Source organism: Colias philodice, chromosome 30 (assembly GCF_061535455.1).
Source record: "Colias philodice isolate Cphi_HAF_F1 chromosome 30, ilColPhil1 Martin Lab GWU primary, whole genome shotgun sequence".
In the NCBI taxonomy this organism is placed as follows: Eukaryota; Metazoa; Arthropoda; class Insecta; order Lepidoptera; family Pieridae; genus Colias; species Colias philodice.
In genome coordinates this window covers 1,072,492-1,099,713 of record NC_143115.1, presented here as the reverse complement: position 1 = coordinate 1,099,713, position 27,222 = coordinate 1,072,492, and the positions used below count along the sequence as shown (strand labels likewise).

The 27,222-nt window shown below is 35.8% G+C and overlaps 1 protein-coding gene across 1 annotated transcript in view; it reads right to left on the bottom strand.

Moving 5' to 3' along the window:
• Positions 1-27,222, bottom strand: part of LOC149475363 (uncharacterized) — a 41,922-nt gene that overhangs the window by 11,625 nt on the left and 3,075 nt on the right. Inside the window, exons 6-32 of the mRNA XM_089713513.1 lie at positions 25,916-26,065; positions 24,836-24,977; positions 23,446-23,616; positions 22,603-22,735; positions 21,898-22,026; positions 20,772-20,873; positions 20,251-20,378; positions 19,567-19,710; positions 17,669-17,804; positions 17,055-17,150; positions 16,450-16,560; positions 15,915-16,004; positions 15,277-15,448; positions 14,937-15,100; positions 9,848-10,061; positions 9,278-9,448; positions 8,831-9,018; positions 8,079-8,183; positions 6,958-7,072; positions 6,149-6,312; positions 5,748-5,826; positions 5,270-5,449; positions 4,652-4,741; positions 3,526-3,627; positions 2,419-2,565; positions 1,478-1,620; positions 46-237 (exon numbers count right to left, since the gene is read on the bottom strand). Of these exons, the coding sequence (XP_089569639.1) occupies positions 46-237; positions 1,478-1,620; positions 2,419-2,565; positions 3,526-3,627; positions 4,652-4,741; positions 5,270-5,449; positions 5,748-5,826; positions 6,149-6,312; positions 6,958-7,072; positions 8,079-8,183; positions 8,831-9,018; positions 9,278-9,448; positions 9,848-10,061; positions 14,937-15,100; positions 15,277-15,448; positions 15,915-16,004; positions 16,450-16,560; positions 17,055-17,150; positions 17,669-17,804; positions 19,567-19,710; positions 20,251-20,378; positions 20,772-20,873; positions 21,898-22,026; positions 22,603-22,735; positions 23,446-23,616; positions 24,836-24,977; positions 25,916-26,065 (3,758 nt within the window). The remainder of the gene's footprint in view (positions 1-45; positions 238-1,477; positions 1,621-2,418; positions 2,566-3,525; positions 3,628-4,651; positions 4,742-5,269; positions 5,450-5,747; positions 5,827-6,148; positions 6,313-6,957; positions 7,073-8,078; positions 8,184-8,830; positions 9,019-9,277; positions 9,449-9,847; positions 10,062-14,936; positions 15,101-15,276; positions 15,449-15,914; positions 16,005-16,449; positions 16,561-17,054; positions 17,151-17,668; positions 17,805-19,566; positions 19,711-20,250; positions 20,379-20,771; positions 20,874-21,897; positions 22,027-22,602; positions 22,736-23,445; positions 23,617-24,835; positions 24,978-25,915; positions 26,066-27,222) is intronic.

The following is a 27,222-nucleotide window of genomic DNA, read 5'->3' as shown; positions in this document are numbered from 1 at the left end:
ACACACGCTCTTTTTTCTCAAATACAAACATATATAAATACTCACATTAAAAGTGGTCACATGGAAATTAGGCACCAATTCGCTAGGCCTCAACTTCGGCGGGTTACTTGCTCTCGGCAAAGACATACTATATAATCTGTCTCCATACTTTAACAGACTGTCTAAAACTGGTGCCTTCCAGTATACATATGGTTCTATATGTTCCACTACTATACCCATTGCCGCATTGGCTACGTCCTGTTTACGATAATTATAGGTAAGTAAAATAAACGTTCTACTAACATACTAACAAACTCACTCACACACTCACGCACAGATTAGTTAACTTACTAACAAACTCACTCAACAACTAACACACACTCGCTCACGAATGCTCTAAATAACTCACATACTCCCTATCTTACTACCTAACTCACTCACACACTAGCATTTATCTATTCATCTCCTACAATCTAAGTAGGTAGTATGATACTGACATACTATAAAATATATCTTCATACTTAAATAGACTGTTTAAAACTGGTGCTTTCCAGTGTATGTATGGTTCTATATGTTCCACTACTATACCCATTGCCGCGTTGGCTACATCCTATATATAATAAAAATAGGTTAGTAAACACATCATACAACTCACTCTTAACCTACACACTCACTCACACACTCACGTATAAACAAACTCACACATTAAATATCTCCCTAACAATCTCACTCAACAAACTCAAACGAATTATCTTCCTAACAATCTCAACAAATAACTCACTCACAAACTCACTATCTTACTCACTCACACGCTAGAACTCTTCTACTCATCTTTGATCTTCTACAACCTAAGTTGGTCAATAAAACCTGTATCTTCTTCTTCTTATATATAAAAATGAATCGCAAAATGTGTTGGTAAGCGCATAACTCGAGAACGGGTGGACCGATTTCGATAATTCTTTTTTTATTATATTCCTTGAAGTACCAGGATGGTTCTTATGTAGAGAAAACATAAATATGTACCACGGGCGAAGCCGGGGCGGACCGCTAGTTTTCAATAAATATCTGTAACACCTATTCGAATAGTCCAAAAATAGTTCTGAATCTGCACAATAACTCACTCACTACATTTTTTCGGATTCATAATTTCATGATAATTATGCACAGTACATTTATTCATAACTAGTTTTCCGCCCGCGGCTTCGCCCGCGTTTTCAAAGAAAAACCCGCATAGTTCCCGTTCCCGTGGGATTTCCGGGATAAAACCTATCCTATGTGTTAATCCAAGTTACCCTCTATATGTGTGCTAAATTTCATTGTAATCAGTTCAGTAGTTTTTACGTGAAAGAGTAACAAACATCCATACATCCATACATCCATACTTACAAACTTTCGCCTTTATACAATAGTATTAAGACTAAGTATATTTTTATTAAAACATCTAGCTAATATTTAATTACTTCACTTATTCCACTATTTTCATTCAACCATACATTACCTGATTATCCCTATTAGGCTGGTCCAAAAAGTAATTCTCGTTTTGAGCCACTCTTCCACGAACCGACGCAACGGCTCGACCGAGACGCGTGAAATATTTGCCTATAGCTGCGTCTTCTAACGGGTCTATTAAAACTTCGCCCTCTGTTAGAAAGAAATAAATAAATATATTTATGTGTTAATTGCATGCCACACAGAAAAAAATAGTGTGCCGAGCACACGTGTCAGAAGTGAAACTTCTTAAGGCGCGTTGACAGTAAAATTTCAAGTTCGAGTCATGATAATACCGTCACGTCATGGTGTAAGGCGACGATGGTGGTATCTTTAATCTTGAATTTGATATTTTTTGGTTTTATGGCATTCAATTGCTTTATAAATATAAATTTATAAAGAATAGACAAAATTGAATCTTGCCAAAGAAGTTTCACTTTTGACACGCGTCCACATGCTATTTTTGACGTGACAACGTCTTATACTATATTCGATAGAGCCGGCTGCACGCACGAAAAAACATGACTCATGCGGCGTTACCTCGCTCTGAGGCGTTCCATGTAAGGCTTGAAGTGCGAGCGAGAGCGCGGAACGAGCGATAAAGAAGCACAATCGGACGTTGTCACGTTCAACTATCGTCAGTAAACCGACTTTACAGATAACCAATTATTTTTTATTTTTTGACCGACTTCAAAAAAAAGGAGGAGGTTATCAATTCGGCCGGTATGTTTTTTTTTATGTATGTACACAGATTACTCCGAGGTTTCTGAACCGATTTACGTGATTCTTTTTTTGTTCGATGCGGGATGGTGTCGAATTGGTCCCATAAAAATTTATTCGGATAGGCCCAGTAGTTTTTATTTTATGAGCATTTTTGTCTGTATTTGTAAATGTTGCAAGTGCAAGTTTGAAGTCGGTTGTTTTTATCGAAGTTATCACTTGTTAACTCACCTTCCTCATCTGCTCCTTCGTCTTCTCCCTTTGGAGCCGCCGGTTGTTTCCTCTCCTTTAGTACAGATGTCAATTCGTTGGTTATTTTTACGGGGTATAACTTGTATGGGGCTAGGCATTGCTTCTTGTCTAGACCGCCTTGTAATGCTGAAAGTATACTGGTAGTTATAGTCGAGCCAATTTAATAGGCAACATTTGACGTCTATCAATTTTATCTTCGAAGAGAGGTAACCTGCTTAAAAACATCGATTAAAGTGAATTAATCGATACGGATTTGAAACATTTGTCAATCGAATTTATTAATTTATGCTGATTTTTATTCACAAGTAATCAATGCATTCGATTCTTGATGTCAGATTTCGATTTTTAGAGTAACGTCTCTGGTATTTAAAAAGAAAATAGGTTTATTGGCACCAAATTGTAGTGACGTCAGTTCTTCAATTCAGTTCAATTATTATGTTTAGAATGGTTTATCAGTAAAATGAAACCTTAAAATTACTTGTATCGGTCATTATTATTATAAATATGTAGTCGTAATTGAAAAAAGTTAAGCAAATGTGCAGGGGGCTTAGACAAAGTAACAATTAAAAAACGATAACGAAGTTAGAAAAGGCAAAAATGTATGGGATTGACATACGCCGCGTTAGATCACGTGGTCTATCTAATGTCAATCCCATACATTTTTCCTTTTCTAACTTCGTTATCGTTTTTTAATTGTTACTTTGTCTACGGGCCCAGTTCTAACAAAACGAAATATCATGTTATTCTATGTCGTCGTTACTAGGTTACGTTCTTGAATTTTGTTGAACTGTCAAATGTTGCCTATTAAAATGGCTCTACTATAGTAATAATGTTAGATATTTTTATAACCAAACAAAATACTGAGTAGATACTAGGCAGGTGGAAAAATAAATATTACCGAATAGGTCCGAAACGAAATTATTTGGCGGAAACGAAATTACTGTGACATTTAAAAGAATTAGAAAGAAATAATATAAAAAGTTTGGACGGAATATTCAATATTTAAAGGATTTCTCATGAAATATGGTTAAGAATTTTTTTTTAATAAAACTACAGCTATAGTCGCAAATATTAGATAATACATACTGAGCTTATCAATAAATTCTCCAGGGCTCGCAAACACCATCAAAGCTGGACAAGACTCTGGTGGAACAAACTCGGGTTCAGGCTCTGGTTTTTCTTCACCCTCTGTTAAATAGAAATAATAAAAGGAATACAGAAATAACTCATAATTGAAATAAAGAAAATACATAATACTAGCGGTCCGCCCCGGCTTCGCCCGTGGTACATATGAAAAATAGATGTTGGCCGATTCTCAGACTTACCCGATATGCACAGAAAATTTCATGAGAATCGGTCCACCCGTTTCGGAGGAGTATGCAGACTAACATTGTGACACGAGAATTTTATATACTACTCGACCAAGCCAACTAGACCCTTTTCAACTGTGACGTCACCCGCCCATGTCTCGGGTACAGATAGCAAAAAAAAAATATTAATAATATCACTGTTCGCTCTCCGCTATGAATAGTCTTATTTTTCCCCATTTCGAGGGCTGTCTATGAATAACAACACAGTAAAAACTTAAACAAATAACAACGAAAAACTTAACAGTCAACAACAAGCTTTAACGATTAATAATAAAAAGTACAGAAATAACTAGCGATGCGAAACGTACGAATGCGTCGATGCTGCGAACCGTACTAAGGCGAACGCGGTACCTGAGGCGGTAAGCGGGCGGGGAGGCCGCATTCCACCCGAGCGTCTAGTTGGCTTGGTCGAGTAGTATAAGATTATAATAATTTAAAATCCCAAGCAATTAGGTAGGTACTCAGATACTAAACCGATTTCAAGTTAACAATAAATAAAAAAATTGTCCAGTAAAAATTGTTTTATTGAGATAAAAAACGAGCGAAGCTGGGGCGGACCGCTAGTTTTACACATATATTTCTTACTAGGTTTCCGCCCGCGGCTTCGCCCGCGCAGTCAAAGAAAAACCCGCATAGTTGCCGTTCCCGTGGGATTTCCGGGATTGCGTAATTTTCCCGGGATAAAAAGTAGCCTATATGTCCTTTCTCGGGTATCAAAATATCTCCATACCAAATTTCATGAAAATTGCTTCAGTAGTTTAGGCGTGATTTAGTAACAGACAGACAGACAGAGTTACTTTCGCATTTATAATATTAGTATGGATTATTAACAAACAACAAACCTCCCCCAGCTTCTTCTTCCTCTTCCTCAGCCCCATCACCACCTTCACCAGCCATCTCGTCTTTGATACGTTGTAGTCTTATTTCATCACCTGGTGATGTATTTACTTTGTTATTATCATCATCATCATCAATCTTAGTCTCATTTTTAGTTTTAGTCAATTTTAGTACAAGAATGTGATTTTTTTGAAAAATTTAAGAACTGAACTATTATTTATTTAATTTATCTATATAAGTATTTATTTAAAATTATATATGTATGTTTATCAGCCATCTGGTTTCCATAACACAAGCGAAAGCTTAGTCAAGGCAAGATCAGATTGTGCCGTGTGTGAAAATTGTCCTGAAATATTTATTTATTTATTTTGTACCATTTTGATGGTGACTCCTTATGCTAAAATGTTTTTTTTTGATGATTTGAATGTTGTTGATCTAAAGAGAATGGATTTAATTATGATAGACCGACTTGTATTATTATGTTTATAGCATTGTCACCACCATCAATATACTTTACCGAATTCATAACTTAATATACTTTTTGAACGTTTCAAAATTTTCACATTAATTATGCTATTTTTTCGATCTTTTTGCTAACTTTTCGAACTTTTTTCCTCACTTACCCTTGGTAATCCTCTGTCTGGTCAACATGCCCTTATTCAAAGTGGGTGCTGGGTCAAACGCCACCACTTTACCACCAGATCTCATCCACACTCCCATTTGATGGTAGTCACCGACGAGCAGCGATACGGATGTGGGTTTCGTTTCGTCATACCACATTTTGAACAGGGCGTCTTTTATTTCTGGATGAAATAGTATTTTTTGGCTATAGTACTTATTTTTATTACAAGTACATATATTTTAAAATGCGAATAGCAAAGCGAAAATTTTTGTTGGAAATAACGATGCAGTTAATATTTTGAATGAAATCGGTTTATTGTTTTGTAACTTATTACTGTGCTTCCGATGTGAAGTGTGTTTTCTCAAATAGACCATTTTTTTTCATATTATTAAAGAAAATATTTTCCATTAGTACTTAATCGATTATTCCTTTAAATCCGTTGTAAGAGTTTTATAAATTCAGAAATATTATGATCTTACGTTTCATAGGCTCTTCCTTTTCTTCTTCTTCCAATTCCTCTCCAGTCTCCTTTTCAGCGGCTTCTTCTTCACCGCCCTCCTATTTTAAATTAAACATTTCTCCAATGAAACTATAGTATAATGGTAAACTTAACAGTTCGTAAATCGACAAAGTTTTAAACCTATGAAAATATATTACTAAATATTCAAACGATTCATCCTTCTACTTCAACAAAATTTCTTACAAATTTAATTTATTTATAAACGATCAAATCATCAACATACGTCTTATCCTTTAATCGAAATATGTATGTATTATCCCTTTATGTAACGATATTCACAAAAAACGGTTTCTTTAAAATTAAAGAAACTTGTGTATGTGAGAGTCGTGTGGATCATAAACGATAATATCATCCACTTACACCTTGTGGTTCGTCAGGCAACCGCAACGGCAACCTGATAGCATCCCCGAGTTCAATAGAAAACGTGTTAGCTCCCATTTCGAATTTCTCAGTTAGATCTTCAGGTAAAATCTCCTTTTTCCCGGTTTTCTTCACGTGATTCAGGTAATAGTCGACGCCAGCGTCTGTGTTTTCGGTTAGAAATGAATGAATGAAATGAAAAATTCTTTATTGCACACTAAATACAGGATTAGAAACTAAGAGCTATACAAGTAATAACATGTACAGAGGGCGGTCTTATCGCTGTAAGCGATTTCTGCCAGACAACCCGAGATTAGATTGAATTAAATAAAATAACGTTAAGATAATATTATAATTATAATCATCTGAAAAGAAAATAGACAGACTTCGATAACGAACGAATCTGTCCTTCAATGACTTCTTTATTTTTTAAAATTTATTATGAAAAATAGATACCTATACAGATTCAACTTTGTACGTAAAATGACTTACAATGTATCCAAGAAAATATATACAATTAATTTTTGACTCATAGTAGACATCTCTATCTTAAAAATATTCACTATTTAAACTTACTTTATAGAATAAAAACTGGCATTTTATCTAAATTAAAGACATATTATCTGTATTTTTATGTAATTAAATAGTAAACGTTAAAAATAATATGTAATAATGATTCAAAAGTGCTTACAGAAGAAGTCTTCTTGAATAAATAAATGTTTGACTTTGAGTTTGAATTCTTTTTTAATACGAATAAATGAATTCTATTCTGTATTTTCATCTATACGTACATACAAACACACACTCACCAAGAAAGTTATACATATGATCCTGGTGCATATGCGGCGGTGGCACCGACTCAGTGGCCGCAGCAAATGCAGCCGCACACGGTAGGGCTAGAGTACGACCGGCCATGTCTTCTTCCTAATGGAAAAAAAATGTGTGCGTGTACTAGTGTACACACGTAAGAAGTAAAACTTCTTTATGACCTCATTTATCAAAAAATAATTTACTATATGCAACTTTACAGAAATACGTCGAATCACGCGTGGTAGGGATAATAAAAAGATGGCGCGTAACGGAAAAATGTCACGCGTAACGAAAAAATGTTACACTACATTTTTTTCCAACACCGATAAAGAAGTTTCACTTCAAAATGTGGAAAATTGTTTTTAATTCATTTGCGAGTAGAAAATGTTCATTAATAATGGAAAAGAAATGGATTTTGATTATTTTAATTGTTTTTCGAGACGCGTGATATTTTTCCGTTACGCGCCATCTTTTTCTTATCCCTACCACGCGTGATTCGACGTATTTCTGTAAAGTTGCATATAGTAAATTATTTTTTGAAAAATAAGGTCATACACTTGTACACGCAAACACTTAACATACATTTTTTTATTATACTTCATTGATCGAGCGCATAGTGAAATTGAGAAAATGAATTACCTATTTTGCACAATTTATTAAAATTACACAACTGTTTCATTCCAAAAAAAACTAAGCGAAAGAAATTTGCTTTAATTTTATTATAGCTATAGAGGTTTCATTCTTGATAATGTCAAATTTGTAAAAATCCTAAAAAGGATGAACAAATAGTTGAAGCTTCTGTGGCTCATGACATCATTTAAAAACACATTACTGGCGAATAAAATTATTTCAAAAAATACTACTACATTAATTGTATACATAATTGAAGTTGATTAATAATAATAACAATAAAATTATTTATTGACATAATTACACAGGTCAAAATAATGAATCCTTCAGCTCCCGAACTAGTTTAAAACTGTGTCTCAGGAGCCAGAGGCTTCTCCCAATATTGATCATAATATTATGTCTATAAACTAAACTAAACTAAACTAAAATCTCTAAAATAACAAAATTAATGAATAAGTTAAATTAAATTCAAATTCAAATTTAGACTCACTCCAATGCCCGCCTTCTCAGCCAATTTCCCAAGAGCGGTATTCTCACCACGTGGTCCCATCATGATAGCCGCTGTTCCTTTTGATATCCACTGGAAGGCTTTACTCTGTGAAAAGTGAAATAAATTGAATTTTAAATCTTCGTAATTGACAGTCTATTTAAAAAAGCCGGGTTGCACTGGGGGAGTGCCGGCAGAAGTGAAAACTTGAATATTAACGTTGAGCATGTTTGATATTTTGGAATGGTATCCGTCTTACGCTTTTTCGATCAGGTCACGTGTCCTGACGCGAGTTTAACATTTTATACCCATTACAGAAAAAGTGCTCAACGCCGCTAAACAAGTTTTCACTTCAAAAATCATCTAACTATAGTTAAACGAACGATCATCCTAAAACTACGTTTAATAACCTCCAATTTAGTCTCCGGAGCGCCCAGTTCAGCGTTTAACTTGCTCGCCATCACCGATACGGGTGATATATTGAAGCTATCATCGTTCCCCGGTGATAAGTTGCCGAGAATCACATTCACAAAGTACTTGATAGTACCCTTATCGTCAATCAAACATACACACAAAAATTCCGACCAATCATATACCAAAATTATCAACCAATTTATTCAAACTACTATAAACCTTGCGATCTACCTAAACCAAGGTTTAAACACCTCCAATTTGACAAAACCTAACCTAAACCAACAACAAAATCGTCTAACTATAGTTAAACGAACGATAATCCTAAAACTACGTTTAATAACCTCCAATTTCGTCTCTGGAGCGCCCAGTTCAGCGTTTAACTTGCTCGCCATCACCGATACGGGTGATATGTTGAAGCTATCATCGTTCCCTGGTGATAAGTTGCCGAGAATCACATTCGCTAGGTCATTGGTAGTACCCTTGACGCGAATCAAACACGCTGCAGCGCGTGGCTCGTCGGATGGATAGCCTGTATATTATATTTTATTAGTACTCACTTTAATAATAGTTAGTTTCACTATTTATACAAACAAACATACTTTATTGTGCACCAAAATAATAAAAACAAAAGTAAATATATCAAAAATACAGTTGAGCACAACACGATTATTATAGTATGGTATGATTAGCTCATCTGTCAGTAAAATGACAAATAGTAGGTGTTACGTTTGAATTATTGAACACAACAATAACATACAAAGTTGGTTACAAAACACACAAAACCTCACCATTATCATCACATCCATGCGGATCGAACAGATAGAAACTATCTTCATGTCTCCATATCGCCGTGGACCCCCCACGTGCAGTCACTACCGCGTGTGTATGTTCCTTAAAGAGTCGTTTGAGCGAGTCCTTTAGGGATATAGTGCCGGAACCCGCTTCTGGGTTCAGTTCTCCTGGTGATTTTATATTTTTATATGTTAATTTATTTATTTATTAATATTTTTAAAACTACAATCACGTACTATCTTAACTCATATTATAAAGATGATGTTTGTTATGTTTCCTGCACAACGGCCTGCTAGTCAAATTTTGTAAATATATTTTTTTAAAGAATTGAAAAAAAAAACGTTCATGAGGCGGTATTCGAACCCGCGTTTTCCGCCATTCCGGGGCATTATAAAGCATTTGAATGCCATAAAACCAAATGTTCAAAAAATGTCTATCCTTGAAAAATATGTTCATTTGATTCGAAGACTATTTCAGCCCAAACTTTTTCGTAGAAAACTTAACCCATGGATACTTTTCCCTCCATTCAACTATCTTACGAATAAAGTCCCTGATATTTCACTAACCACTGTATACGCTATCCAGTACTTCCGTTTCAATACAATCATACTCCGATATCTTGAACCTGCTCATAACATCTATCGCCGCTAGAGTACCACTGGGAGCATTATCCTCTTCCTCGCCAGCCTCCTCGTCCGGTTTAGCCGTTTCGAGGCTAATTCCCATCTTTTCGAGGTGTTCCATCGTGTTTTGGTATAGAAAATCACCGCGTATTAGTGTCTGGGAAAAAATATGAACTTGAGTATATTTTCGTCAATTGTTGTGTTGGAATATGGAAGGGACGTCAATGAAACACGCTAGATCAATGCAAACTGTTCTTTAATAAAGATTTCTGCCTACCTACACATACATGATATTTTATGACATTGCATACATAACACTTTTCCCTTCTTAATTAAACAACTATATATTCAACATTCAATAAGTCTGATTCACACTTAAAGTTAGCAAAACAACATTTTATACTATTATAACATAAAAAGTGTTCTATTAGTCATACCTATTGTTTATAGTAATGACGTATAAAAACATTCACCCCATTCACCCATTCACTAAAAATAGCACAATTACACGTAACTGACAATATAATATTACATATAGTTTACATCCGTTTAAGTTTTCGTATACAGCGCAATGCAGCTTTCCTACGTATACGCTCATGCTGCACTGGTGATTTCGGTGAAGCGGTCAGGTCCCGCCGCTCCCCGTCACCCTCCACATCATCCACACCTTCCTGCCCTTGCGAGCCCAAACTACACGCTTCATCCTCAACACTATTACCTCCTCCCTCTTTCCTCTCATAACTCTCACTATCCGATGGTGACGACACGGCCTGACTTAACGAAAAACGCGATTTTCTAGTAAGTAATTGATCGATATGCCGCTTGTGCTTCCGCCCGTCGCTCGTTTGAACTTTATATGATACGGGACTAAGGCTATCAGTGATAATCCCGTCGACCCACTTACTATTATTCTTTGAATAATCTCGCATGAATATTCGATCACCTTCTTTAGCAATACGCAAAGGCGTTGGTCGACGTTGCTCTTCCACCATCTGAGCGGCGCGCACTCGTTCAGCCGTATCGGGTCGCATCAAATCAAGACGACCACGCAAACGTCTCCCTAACAAAGACACTGCAGGTTCGACTCCTGTCGTGCATTGTTCCGTATTTCTGTACGAAAATAAAAACCGAGTAAGCGCAACGCTAGCATCAGTTCTATCTACCTGTGCTTTTTTAAGTACTGATTTTATAGAACGCACCGCATTTTCAGCGGCTCCGTTACTAGAGGGATGATAAGGTGCGATTAACGTATGTTTAATTCCATTTCGTTGTAAATAGTTTGCAAACTCCGATGACGAAAATGGAGGCCCGTTATCACTTATTAATCTTTTAGGTAACCCGAAACGTGCAAACCATTGTCTTAAACAATTTATCACTAAACGCGCGGACGTCGAGCTTACCTTTTCTACCTCTATCCACTTTGAATGAGCGTCAATCAAAATTAAGTAGTAATCATGATTAAAGGGACCCAAAAAATCAATATGTACTCGCGACCATGGTTCGCTCGGCCAGGGCCACGAGTGCACGGGCGCAGCACGCGGCGCCGCCCGCGTCTCGCGGCAAGCGGCACACTCACGGGCCATGCGTTCTATATCACTATCTATGTTATCCCACCACACATAATTACGAGCAATCTGTTTCATTTTTATTATACCCGGATGTCCATCATGAATTTCTTTTAAAACGATTTCTCTTAAAGACCTAGGAACGATAATTCTATAACCCCAAACGATGCAGCCTTGGTCTATATGCAGACTTTCTTTACGATTAGAATAACATAATTCTATTTTATTTAATTCGCTTTTAGGTGGCCAACCGTATAGTATAAACCCATAAATCTTGCTTAACAAAGAATCTTTAGCCGTCTCAATTTTAATATCTTTAAAATTAATCGGAAAATTATCTTGTGCAAAATTAAGATAACTACATTCTTCACTTCTTAAATTGCAATCTATAAATTTAAGAGGAAGACGCGAAAGAGTATCAGCAAAACAATTATTTTTTGATGACACAAATTCTATATCGAAATCATAGGCTGCCAGCTTAACGGCATAACGTTGCAAACGACTAGCCGCGGTCATCGGAATTCCTTTATTCTTTCCAAAAATATAGCTTAAGGGACGGTGATCGCTTCGCAGAGTGAATTTCCTCCCGTACAAATATTGGTGATGCTTCGTGACCCCAAAAACGATCGCCAAAGCCTCTTTATCTAATTGTGAATAATTAGTCTCTGCCGAATTTAACGTACGACTCGCCGCGCACAGCAACCGCTCCGCGCCGGCCGCGTCGCGCTGCGTCAACACCGCGCCCACCCCGTACGCGCTGCTATCCACTGAAAGGATCAACGCACGCTTAGGATCGTAATGCGCGAGCACAGGAGAACTACTCAGCACCTTTTTTATTTTTGCAAATGCCCTATCACACATATCCGTCCATTCCCATGTAACATTCTTTTTTAATAAATCATACAGTGGCTTAAGTATATCGCTCATGTTTATACAAAATTTAGAATAAAAGTTCACTAGACCCATAAAACTTTTAAGTTGCGTTATATTAGTAGGACGGGGCGCTCCCACAATTGCATCTATTTTCGTCTTATCCGTATGTAGACCGAATTTATTTATTTTATATCCTAAATAAGTCACACTGTCTTGAAAAAATCGACATTTAGAAAAATTTATTCTTAACCCGTTTTCTTGCAATCTTTGTAGGACCGCCCTTAAATTTTTTAAATGCGTTAATTTGTCCTTACCAGTGACACAAATGTCATCTGCAAACACAGCCGTAGAAGGCAACCCACTTAATGTTTCTTCCATAATTTTTTGAAAATTTTCAGGTATACATTTTATACCGAATGGAACACGCTTATAAACAAAAGTACCAATGTGAGTCGTGATTGCCGTCATCGGTTGTGAATCCTCATGTAAAATACATTGTTGAAATGCATTTGATAAATCTAATTTAGTATATTGTTCACCTCCACCCAATACAGCAAACAAATCTTCGATACGAGGGAGTGGGTAATGAAAATCCTTTAACAACGGATTTATAGTTACCTTATAATCGCCACACAATCTTATCGTACCGTTCGGCTTAACAACAGGTACAATCGGTGTGCCATAGTCTGATCTCTCAACTTTATAAATGACACCCATCCGTTGCAGCTTTTCTAGTTCTTGCTCGACAGGTTTACGAAGCGCAAGAGGTAATGGACGCGATTTAACAAATATAGGCGTATTGTCATTTAAATACAATTTAAATTTTGATTTAAACGTTCCTAACCCGTCTGCAAATACTTCAGGAAATTCATTACGTAAAGAAACTGCAACGGATTCGCTATCACACATGTTATATAACTCGCTAATTCCTAATTTTAAATGTTTTATCCACATTCTGCCCATCAATGGGGGGCCACCATTTTCGATTATATATAATTTAACATTTTCGGCCATCATTTTTCCACAAAATACATTTACTACAATATAACCGATCGTCTTAATAATACCACCAGTATACGACTTTAAAATTAGCGAGTTATTTTGAATCGGAATATGACTAAAATTATCATCATAATACATTTTTGAAATTACAGAAATTTTACTTCCAGTATCGATTTCAAACTTACATGAAACATTATTAACCCTTAAATTAACATAATACGGCCCGTCGCCGTCAGAGTTTACTACTATATTATAGAAATTACTACATTCGTCCGAAGAAGAATCATTTAGAAAGTACTGAGATTTACTCTTACCGTTTAAAATCGATTCACTTTTTTTACACACTGCTTTTAAATGACCTCTTTGACCGCACACATCACAATTATAATTTTTAAACCGACACTTGCCCTCTGCATGACCCGATTTACCACAGCGCGCACATATCCGCTGCCCGGTGAGCGCGCGCGCGGCCCCGCTCGGCCCAGCACCGGCGCCGCGCGGCCCCGCGCCTGCGATGCGATGCAAGCCGTCGTCCGCGAGCGGCGCGGAGCGGCCCGCCAGCGCGCCCGGAGCGCACGCCGTCGCCGCATGCCGTTCCGCCGCCTCCAAAGCCAAAGCCAACTCCACCGCTCTCTTGTAGTTAATACTCTTTTCCGCAAATATTCTTGATCTCATGTCTTCATTGCACAGACCCGAAACGAACTGATCGCGTAAATTATTCTCCAAACATAAACCGAAGTTGCAAGTTTTAGCGAGATGTTTTAGTGCTTGCAAATATTCTCGCACGCTCTCCCCTTGACGCTGAATTCTTTGTCGGAACACATGTCTTTCTGCTATTTCTGAGCGATCAGGTTCGAGATGATCTTTCACCAACTTGATTAAATCGTCGTAACCTTTCGACTCGGGAGTATCGGGTGAACACAAATCACACATCAGTTCGTAACACTCGGCGCCGACCACGGTAACCAACATGGCTACTCTCAAAGAATCGTCGATACTATTTAAACTTATAAATTGGTTCACACGACGAACATAAGCGTCCCAATTGTTACTGTTAATATTATAGGGTTCTATATGACCGATAGGCATTTTAATTACTGAATAGTTTAAACGCGTGATGGTAAAAATTCCTCGTCGCCAATGTTAAATATGGAAGGGACGTCAATGAAACACGCTAGATCAATGCAAACTGTTCTTTAATAAAGATTTCTGCCTACCTACACATACATGATATTTTATGACATTGCATACATAACAGTTATATTTTAAAATTTTCAATGAACCTTGACGAGAGCATTATGTTTGTAACAATATGTTTGTAACTGATTACATATAGTATGTTTGTAACGTGCCATTTTTGTAACGTGCCATGTTTGTCACGTGCCATGTTTTCTAACGTACCAAGTTTGTAACGTGCCATGTTAGTAACGTGTCATTTTTGTAACGTGCCATTTTTGTAACGTGCCATGTTTGTAACGTGTCAGGTTTGTAACGTGCCATTTTTTAACTTGTCATGTTTGTAACGTCCCAAATTAGTAAAGGGCCAAATTAGTAACGTGTCATGTTTGTAACGTGTCATGTTTGTCACGCACCTCATCTACATCATCGGCTGTCCAAGCGGGCGGTTCTATAACATGCGCCATAGCTATAGCGGCTATGGACGCTGGCGTTGCTTGCTTGCCTCTATGCTCTTCGGGGAAACGAGCGTCCGCTTCATGGAAACGGCCCTTGATCACCCACTTGTTGGGTGCCACCGCTGTTGATGAAAGATTTTATTATGTAAATGCTATTTTTCTTTAGTTACTTTTTTTTAGTTAAGGTTATTTTAACATCGCACTACTGTCACATTTTAGCAATGTGCTGTTGCATGATGTGATTATGCATACTTTTAATAACAACACAATTTCTAAAATGAACAATGACGTCACTAACGTTTCATTTTATTAACAGGCTCCGGCATATCCGGTCGCTCGTGAACCGTGACGTCAGAGATGCTGAACGGCTTCCGTTTCAGATCGGCCACGCTGTCCAAAAAGTGTTCGCAGAGGCGGGAAACGCGGGAAAAGTAGAGGACACACGCTTTGCCGCCATCTTGGAGCCCTACCTGGATGATTTAGTGGTTAAATTAACAAATATTTATAGTTTTACAGAAAAAAAACTGATTATATAAGGGATTCTCCCTAAATCATTATAACTTTGTGGAATAAAGTGTTCGTAAAAGGCGGAATATATGGGAAAAGTAGAGGACACACGCTTTGCGATCTTGGAGACCCAACTGGATGATATGTTAGTGCATTTAAAGAAAACATAAATGTAGAAACATTTATCAGGGACAGCACAACAGACAATAACAAAATATAATCAAAATTTACCACAAGAAGAAGACAAAATGAAATGAAAGTTATAAAATAAAAAAATATACCGGCCGAATTGAGAACCTCCTCCTTTTTTTGAAGTCTGTTAAAAATATCAAAAAATAAAAGTAGCAGTAAATATAGAGAAGTAAAGCGAAACAGACAAAGGCAGATGGTTATGTAAAACCGAACAGATATAATATTAAAACTAAATACCTTATAACCATATCTGTCGGCTGGCCACGGATGGTACACATAATACTTGCCACCCTCGTTCCACACTGACACTTCAATTTCCCCAGGAACCTACAATAAGTGACAAGTTTAAAAATGAATAGCAAAATTAAACAGCATTTTTGTGTTTAGAAATTAAAGACTTTTTAACGGGTATTAAACGCGATTTATTCATTGTATTAGATTAGGGAGACCGTGACCACGCTCGCTGTAAAGTGTTCGAAACGTCGGGAAAATAATATAATGAATAAATCGCGTTTAAAATCCGTTAAAAAGTCTTTAATTTCTAAATCTATAATACTCGCGTAGAATCAAACACTAGAAAATATTTAACACTAGATAAGATTTACATTTGTGTTTACGAGCGTTTTTGACAAAAATAATTCATGTAATAATATTTATTTTCAATGCATCTTTGAATCATAATTTAATCTCTTTGATTTTAGTATTATCACAGACGACATTAAAAAAAATTAAAAGCCTTCTTCTAAAAATTTCATAGTTGCAAAACACACACCTGCAATATTCCCGTATCGCATTCCTTAAAGAAACTCTCCAAACCTCGGCAGAGATCAAACACCTTCGGGTCGGTAGATATTAATTTACCCCACACAGCTATACCTCGATCCTAGACATATAGAAATATCATATCTTAGACTTTAGAAAAAATTCTTATTCATTATTCTTCATATATATGTGTAAATAATTAATTTGCCTCATACAACTTTACTTCAAACCTCCACATTTACGAATAATTTATTACAAATTTCTTCTCCTTTATTAAACTACTAGCGATCCGCCCCGGCTTCGCCCGTGGTACATATTTCGCAATAAATAGGTAGCGTATGTTCTTTCTCAGGGTCTAAAGATTGTCTGTGCCAAATTTCATCAGAATCGGTCCAGTAGTTTATGCGTGAAAACCATACATACATACATACAAACCTTTCCTCTTTATAATATTAGTATAAATAGAAGAACTTCTCGACAGTCAAATTATCCTAAATTTCTATCAAAACTCCACTATTTATCTTTAAATTCAAAATCGTCTCCTACTTCTGCGTTAAAATTAACAATATTTTTATGACTACCGTCTTTATTAATTAATATATTATAATCACTTACAGTATGACTGTATTCATAGTCTCTGATCCTGAATGTCTCTTTTAGTTCACCAAGAACGAGTCTTCTGATTGGTCCACTTCTTTCTAATAGTGATTCCTTTCAAACAAGGAAATATTGATTATTCATTTCTTATTTATCAAAGAAAAAGTTTATAATATCAAATACATATTAAAAGGCCAAGATGTCAAAATAAATCTTTAAGCGTCGATATCGTTCATTCAGAAAATTTATTCTAACTAATTTGTGTGAATGATTCAAATGAGAAACATTAACCCTAATATACATGACAAGCAAAAGCATAACAATTGAAATAAATTAAAACTACACTAGACCCAGAAAAAAATCATACATTCAATAGTACAGTTCTTAGGTCGCACAATAATAATTATTATTATCAGCACTCTGTACTACAGTATAACAAGCAACAATTATTATTTCCTTTTTAAATCATCATGTACGACGAACCCATCAACATCTAAAATCCTACAATGATCATCAACATAACATAGTGTGCTTTTTACTACCTCCTACGCACATTAAAAATAACAAATTGTTTGTTGACCTCTACTCTACTCTATTAACTCTTTTACCATGAAAATCACCAAAAAGCTCACTCTAAAGAAGTTATATCCCACATCGAGCGTCTCATCGAGCACATCGTCGTTCCAGGCGCGCGCCCGGAGCCGCCTCAGCATGCCGAGCGCGGCCACACAACACGACACGCCCGTGTACGTTTTGAACGTTTGGTACCTTTGTGTGCGTGTTTATTGTTATTTTTTGGTGTTTTATCATCATTATCATTTGTTTTTGAACGTTTGGTATCTACATTGTCATTTTTAGTTACTTTTTCGTTATTTGCAGATATTTCATCATCATCACCATTTGTTTTTTAACGTTTGGTATCTACACTGTCATTTTTGGTTACTTTTTCGTTATTTGCAGATAGTTTATCATCATCACCATGATTTTTTCGCTAATGGTTAAAACTTGCTCGCTTGCTTAATTTTTTTATTGTTTTTTTATGTTTAATGTCGGTATCTAATTATCAAATAAATGGACTAATTATCCAATAAATTCCATTTCTACAGTGATCTACACAAATGATATCCTATATCGAGCGTCTCATCGAGCACATCATCGTTCCAGGCGCGCGCCCGGAGCCGCCTCAGCATGCCGAGCGCGGCCACACAACACGACACGCCCGTGAACGTTTTGAACGTTTGGTACCTTTGGGTGCGTGTTATTTGTTATTTTTTCGTTATTTGCAGATAGTTTATCATCATCATCATTTGTTTTTGAACGTTTGGTACCTTTGTGTGCGTGTTTTTTGTTATTTTTTGGTGTTTTATCATCATTTTTTTAACGTTTGGTATCTACATTGTTATTTTTAGTTACTTTTTTGTTATTTGCAGATGTTTCATCATCATCATCATCATGATTTCTTTCGCTTATGGTTAAAACTTGCTCGCTTGCTTTATTTTTTTATTGTTTTTTGATAATTTTTGGTATCTTAGAGCTAGCGCGCACGAGCAACTTTGTCTCCGCAACTATTTTGTCTCTCCCACCTATGGGCTAGTATGAAAGTGCGCGCACGTAGCGACGCAACTCCCCATACAAATTGATGGGAGACAAAATAGTTGCGGAGACAAAGTTGCTCGTGCGCGCTAGCTCTAATTATCCATTAAATAGACTTATTATCCAATAAATTCAATTTCTTTACTGATCTACACAATTATATCCAATATCGAGAGTCTCATCGAGCACATCGTCGTTCCAGGCGCGCGCCCGGAGCCGCCTCAGCATGCCGAGCGCGGCCACGCAACACGACACGCCCGTGTACGTTTTAAACGTTTGGTACCTTTGTGTGCGTGTTTTTTGTTATTTTTTTGTCATTTTTTGGTGTTTTACTATCATAGTATCGTGTTTTGTTATTTTTTGGTGTTTTCTCATCATTGTAGAGTAATGCTTCTGCCCTTAAGCTAACCGTTATGCACTACTGACTCTAATAATTTTAATAAATGTAAAAAGCGTCGGGGAAACAATGTGGACACATACATATACAAAAAGCTTTAATCAGCGAATTGCATATGTGTGTCCCTACAATCATCATCATTTGTTTTTGAACGTTTGGTATCTTTATTGTCATTTTTAGTTACTTTTTTGTTATTTGCAGATGTTTCATCATCAACAAGTTTTATGAAACTTTTGTAACATTAATTATTTTTCACTTTGTTTAATGAAGTTTTATAATCATCAATATCATGCTTTGTTAGTAATTTGTATGACTAAGCATTTGTTCGTCTTTTTAAAAAAATTACAATATAAACCAACTAGCTGTGCCCCGCGGTTTCACCCGCATTGCTCATATGCGGGTGAAACCGCGGGTCTATAGCCTTACTCGATAAATGGGCTATCTAGCACCGAAAGAATTTTTCAAATCGGAACAGTAGTTCCTGAGATTAGCGCGTTCAAACAAACTCTTCAGCTTTATAATATTAGTATAGAATTTTACCTGTAACTGGCCATATGCCGAGTGCCTCTAAGTATCCACTTTTCAACGTCAATTTGTTGATACTGCGAGTGATAATTCTGATCGGCTATTTCTACTGGACTATGGAGTACTGTTTCCGATTTGGGACGGGGTATCATGTCGTCTCTGGGGAATTAAATAAACATTATTTTTTTGGACAGCACATAAAACACATTAAGATAAAAACAACACTACGAAAATTTTACATAATCAAAAATTAATAGCATTATAACAGATTACAAATTTAGCAATAGCGAATTTTAATGTTATTTTCCACTTAACAACAGACAAGTAAAACAGACTATTAAAATTTTGTTTCAATCAAATCGAATCGATGGGTAATGCGTATATTATTATTAGTCTGTGGTAATGCTGCAACACACCTATGTCTACACACGCATGTCTCGAGAGCAACTGAACAGTGACGAACGCATTGGTGGCGTGAGAGTCACCTGAGAGACTACAAGGTCAAGCGTGCTTAAGACTTCTATCCAGTAAATATTTATTACATATAACATAACACACAATAACATATCACAGAACACATTGTTTTTCTATATTTTTAAACCAGATACACCTAAGATTTATGCAGATAGCTTTTTTCTAATATTTGCTTACTTAAATCTTTCTTAGACACTACTTATTAACCCAAAATAATCTACAAACCTGCCATAAGCATGACCATCCGTTTTCGGACAGTACAAGAAAAAGTCCTCCCCACGCAATTGCATCAACTGCTCCATAGTTGGAGCGGGTGGTGGTTTTTCCGGTGGTAACGGTAGTTGTGGTGGTGGCTGTGGTATTAATACCACTTTATTAAAACTAGTCATTTGTATAAAGGAGATTCTATGCTTACTAAAGATAGATATTTTAAAACAAAGTAATTGCTATAGGTACCTCAAGAATGTTTATATTCCGGTGCAATTTAAAAATGTATCCTATTTATATGGAAAAATAAATGCATTGGATTTTTTTTTTGCATTTGATATTTTTTTTATATTTATCCAAATATTTTTTTATTTAGGTGTATTTACGCAAGTTGTATTAAAATCTCAGAAATTTCTATTAACTCGTCTGAACTAAACTAAATCTAAAAATTTTGGTGTTAATTTTAAATTGCCACTTTTTCTAAATTCATCGTAGCGCGGGTGAACTTCAAAAAAATCAAAACTACAACAAAATCTCACCTCTTTCGGTTGTTTCTGGTAAAATTCTCGAACCTTCCGTCTGGACGTAGCTCGAGATGTGGCCAGACTCACTGCGCTCAAGGAACATTGCGGATATTTACCCTACGTGATAGTTAATAACATCTTAATGTAAAATCTCTAAGGGCCGATTTTTCAATGCTTGGATAAAACTTATTCGTCGAATAATGTATAAAACTACCATTTTAAAAACGTATTCTAATTGCCCGTATTTGACAGTTTACGTGACATTTTAATATTGTAATACTTTATTGGACGAATAAGTTTTATCCAAGCATTGAAAAATCGGCCCTTATTGAACAATAGGATTTCTATACTTCAATTAATAATATGCGTAAACATGAAATAAAATTAATAATATCATCAAAGCTTTTGACTTTTAAGTTGGGCCTAGTAAGAAAGTATTTAAATGCGAATTAAAGCAAGGAAACTTTAATAAATAATTAAATTTTAGTCATTCGACATAGAGAAAATAATTTGGAAAATCCAAAAGTGCACGCCTCATAATTTTTTTTTAATAATTATTTATTAATTATTATTTTTGTTTATTTAATAACAATTAAACCACATCGAATCAGACCCTGAAAAATGAAAGGGTTCTATTCCTGAGCATACTCAAGCGTAAGAGAAAAAAAAAGACTCGATTAGTAAAGTATTTCGGTCGCTATCGTGTTAACAAGAAAATCCTCCGCACATACAGACACACGGACGTCCAAGACAGAACTTTTTTAAACTGTTTTTTAACTAGTTTAAATAACAAAAATGACATCAAAAATATCATGAATGTTAAAAATAGTGTTTTTTCTTAATATGTGTGTGTATGTATTATCTTACAAGTGCAATGTATGATACATAAAGACATTTTAAGTTTGAAAAATCAGATGTTTTGCCCGAAGTGACAGTAGTACCCACCTCAACGCTTCGCTTATGAGGCGTGCAAAACGAGATAGATAATTCTATCTTGTCGTAAAGTAATTGCTGGCTACAATATAATAACTTCCTCCATTCCATCTCACATATTTATCTCTTACCACCCAATTCATGTCAAATTATAAACATCTCTATTCTTACTTACCTCTTCAAATTGTTTACCAATTAATTGACTTACCTCTTTAATCTTCTTATCAATAAGCGCATTGATATTAATGCTATCCCATTCACTTCTGCAATGTATTCTTAGTGCTTTCAGATCGAGCTCATAATCTGGTTCTCTAATGAGCGGTTCTTTTTGGACCACCTGTTTGATATTGTTATGTTAATATTGTATTAGTTTAAGATTAAGCTGTTTGCTAAGGTTTATTATAGAAATTCAGAATTTATGAATTCTTCCTTATCCAAATAATAAACGGTATTAATCTATTTTTTTTATATTGAAAATAGGGAGGCGCTTGACCACAATCTCGCATGAACTGAGATGTGGTCTAATATTTAAAATTATTTACCCTTCATTTCATTTAATTTAAAAAAATTGTATCAATAAGACTATTTTTACAGTTTTCCTAATTAAGTATATTATCAACACCAAACAAGTATACACATGTCAATAAAAATTTACAAACTCCCAAATTTCGTGACGATTGCCCAATAACATTAAAACTGGGAACTGTCCCCCTAGTCAAGTGGCTTACGTCAATACGTCAGCTTACGTCAATCTCATACATTCGTAGTCTATTCTATTGAACGCTACGCTAACAGAAAGCCACTTGACTAGGGGTCTGTCCCTACTATTATCATATTTTCTTTAACTACCAATATTACCACCATCATCTACTACATTATTAAACTACAAAATATTATCATTTTCATCAATTACCTCAATATTAGTCAAAGCAATGGCCGGTTTTGGTGTACCCTTTTTCGCAGCGTCCAAATCACCATAGTTACCGAGAAAGTCCAGTACAAATGATGTTATCCCGGCGTATCGTAAGAACGCACCGGCCCCAAATCTTAAAAACAGTTAATTCTATTAATTCTTTAAAATTCATATAAATCAAAACAATACAAAGACAACTAAGAGGAAAAAAAGAAGAGAGAATAGAGATAGATACAAAATTCGACTGTATGTAAATAAAATAAAAATCTTAAATGGTGGTACTATAAATATTAAAATACTTAGTCGATTTTATTCACCTAATTATGTCTTCAAAGTCTTATTATTCAGGGTTAGTTTGTAGAGTTTGCAAAACGTTTCAAAAAAAACATTAAACGGACAAATACAATTTTCTTAAAACTACCCACAACTTTTTAAACGCAACATCACAAATGTCTACCCTAACTAAATATAACTTTTCATCATCATCATCAGCCCGTAATATGTTTCCTACGGGGCAATTAAATAAATATTTCAGGACAATTTTCACACACGGCACGGTCTGATCACACACTAAGCTTTCGCTTGTGTTATCGAAACCAGATGGCTGATAAATATACATAATATATTATAATTTTAAATAAATACTTATATAGATAATTAACAACCAGACACAGAGCAAACATCTATGTTCATCACACAAATATTTGCCCCGGGTGGTAATCGAACCCACGATCTCTGGCTCGGAGGGTAGGGCTACCAACCAGGCCAACCAGTCAGTCAAATTAATAATTATCATTATTGCCCATATTATTACTATTTATCTTTATATTTATCCATACTCACAGCTTATCAGGCTGTCCAACATTATTCAACATATGGGGGTCGAATATATAACAAACAGTTTTAACTTGGCTCCCCGCCTCCGGGGGTGGCGGGTGACCCCAGATCAGAAAGTGTTTATCCCCAGCGGTTAGTATCATCATGTACGTTTGACCTACGCGTTTCTCCATTAACCTGTGATGGAGATAGTTTTTTGGCAATTATGAAATAGTGTGTCCGAGCACACGTGTCAGAAGTGAAACTTCTTTGCAAGATTCAGAGATACCAAAATCGTGGCCATACTTCATGAGACGATATTGCCATGACGCGACCTTGAAATTTTACTCTCAACGCGCCTAAAGAAGTTTCGCTTCAAAAACATCAAAATGAAAAATCTATAGTAAATAAACAGATAAAACTAGATTTTAATCTACTGCATAAACTGTGTTTAACTTATCTGTCAGTTAAAACTATAATGAATTATTAAATCAAATGTAAAAAAAAATATTAAATAATCTCAGTGGCTTTATCAACAATTCGTGATACCGGCTCTAAAAATATCATAGAGCACTATTTACGTAGCATTGATGTATAATAGGAATAAAGGCGGACCTAAGGGCTCTTTCAATTTATGCGTTTCGTATCGGACCGCTGCCGCACGTTTTCCGTGCCGCTAGTTATAACCCGCTGCCGTGCCGTTGCAGTACGGTAGCAGTCCGTTACCAAACGCTTAAATTGAAAGCGTATCTGACTGCCGTGCGTTTGTATACTAGTGCTGTTTTAAATTTATTTGACACCAGTTAAGCCATGGACTCTGATGAAGAAACATTACTGTTAGTGCTCTTGTTGAAAAACATCAAACAAAAACTACGACTCCGTAAAAGAGCATCACCGATGTTTTCGTTAACATGTGATTTTAAGGCTAACTAAATACACTATTTTTTAAAACCACAATATTATTTTATAATTTTGCCGATATATCAAAATATCGATAATTTTTCGCGATATATCAATGCTAATATTGATTTTTTTTTAAATATCGATGCATCGATATATCGATATTTTTTTTCATTTTCGACATCCCTAAACTGAACACGTGGGACTTGGGATGTTGCCGTCCTGCTGTCGAGCGTTCGCGGTACGGACGCCGCGCTGTTGCCGCACCGTGCATTTTGTATGAAAACAAACGAGCGGCCGTGCGCCGTACGACAAACGCACCGCTTCGGCACTGTAGCGGTCCGATACGAAACGCATAAATTGAAAGAGCCCTTATACTGAATACTACCTTGAGGTACGCCAAAAAGGGAAAACTTTGTATTTGAACAAAATTTTGAAATGTAAAGTTGTAAAACTTAGTATCTTCCAATCTTAACATATCTTCTACACATTACTAAATCTATCATTTCATACTAACGCCATCAAATCCGGCTCAGCCTGTATATTATCCGGGTGCTTAGCCAGCAAGCCTCTCTCCACTTCTACCATTTTCACAGTGTATTTGTTATCGTGGAAGTAAAATGATGTGAGCAGTTGATTTAATTGTAATTGCGGTTTACCTGATAAGTTTATTTTTGGTTATATTATTGGCTATTTATTTCTACGGTAATCTATACATATAATAAATCTGTAGAAGGGTCAATTCTGTACATTGAAAATATTGAAAAAATAATAGGGGGTGTTACTGGATCGATACCAAACCCAAATATGTGATTTAAAAAATTTTTGTCTGTCTGTCTGTCTGTCTGTATGTGAAGACATCACGTGAAAACTAACGGTTCGATTTCGATGAAACTTGGTATAATTATACCTTATTATCCTGGGCGTAAAATAGGATACTTTTTATCCTGGAAAAATACGTAGAAAAAAAATTAATCTTAATTTTTCAGTTTTATCCATAGACGTTGCGTATTATTATAGGCCTAGCCGTATTTGGGTGCAATAGATATTTATAAGATGTCATTGTCAAAGTTACTCAAAATGGAAAAATAAACCATCCACGCGAAGACCGACATCCGCGCGGACGGAGTCGCGGGCGGAAGCTAGTAATGAAATAAAAATAAATGAATTTCTCAAAAAGTAAACATGGATGATAGATAGTTAAAAGATAGAAATGTATAGAAATGATACAATTTTATTAAAGAATGAAGTTGCTAATAAAAAACATATTCAGAAATTTACAGAATTACAATAAATTTCTGGTGACGAGTAAATAATATTAACAAGTCCAAGTAAGATGCGACGAATAATATTTTTCACGCGTCACTATTATGTTAAGATGTAACCAAATAATAATTACTAGTGCAAGTAAAACGCGTCAATAAATTGTTTACAGGGACACTTCAAATTTTTTTTTCAACTATAATACATACTCAGAGTGTGTGTGTAGTACAGCGTATTTGCATCCTCATATATTTCAAAAAACATTATTACACCATCAAAACTAACATTGAAAACATTTATTGCAAAAAACCTCAGAATAAAACAAAAAACTCACCCTTATAACACTTCATAGCCAGCATGCACTGTTTATAATATCTATCCCCCCCTTCAATTAATTCGTCTACATCTCGTCTTATGAGATCTGCTGGTGTCTTCTCTTCTAATAGAGCCCTACATATAACAGCTATACATGCTGTTTGTGATCCTGAAATTATTTGTTTACTTGTATACTAATAAGAATAATTATTAACTTGTATAATTATTGTAGACAACAAGTTTACAAAATATTTTTTTTATTGAAGTGAAACTTCTTAGACCGGGAGATACTGACACAAAATTTCGAGTCATTTGTAACAGGATGGCGGTTCTACAGGGGTCTTAGTACGCAATGACAAAAAGAAAAATGATGGTGTGAACGCTGGTACCGGTGGGTTAGTCGCGTGGGCGTTAGTCGAACTCGTCGGAAAAATAGCGAAAGTCAAACGATTTGTAACACAAAAATTTTAGAATTTACCGATAGCCCATAAAAAAGAAGTAGGCGGTAGTGTCATGCCATACTTTTCCGGTATGACTTACAGCCCGCCATACCGACGCGAATGTGTTGATTTTAAAAAAACAATTATTCAACCATTTGTACCAAGCTAACTTTTGCACAGGTAACCATCGTCGTGCAGCCATTTACGAAAATCGCCATGCCATACTTTTCGGACGATTCCAAATGGTCGCCATACCGCCGAAAATCTGCAAAATTTTTTTATTTCGCCTATCTTTTTGTACCAGTATTGCATTTGGCTTTTTGGAGAGTATTTGATAAAATGTGACCATTATTATATTTGCCATACTTCTAGTAGGGGGAAAAAGTGCTGTCATACTTGAAAAATAAATTTATTATTAATTTATATAAGTGAAGATTTCCAACACCTAGATCTTTGAAATTTTGTATTTATATTCGTTGATCCTCAAACTTACAGGAAAAATAAGTGCCATACTGTTACAAATCGTTTGACTTTCGCTATTTTCCGACGAGTTCGACTAACGCCCACGCGACTAAGCCGCCAGTACCAGCGTTCACACCATCATTTTTAGGGTTCCGTAGCCAAAATGGCAAAAACGGAACCCTTATAGTTTCGTCATGTCCGTCTGTCCGTCTGTCCGTCTGTCCGTCTGTCACAGCCGATTTACTCGGAAACTATAAGTACTACAGTGATGAAATTTGATGGGAATATGTGTTGTATGAACCGCTACAAAAATATGACACTAAATAGTAAAAAAAAGAATTGGGGGTGGGGCCCCCCATACATGTAACTGAGGGATGAAATTTTTTTTTTCGATGTACATACCCGTGTGGGGTATCAATGGAAA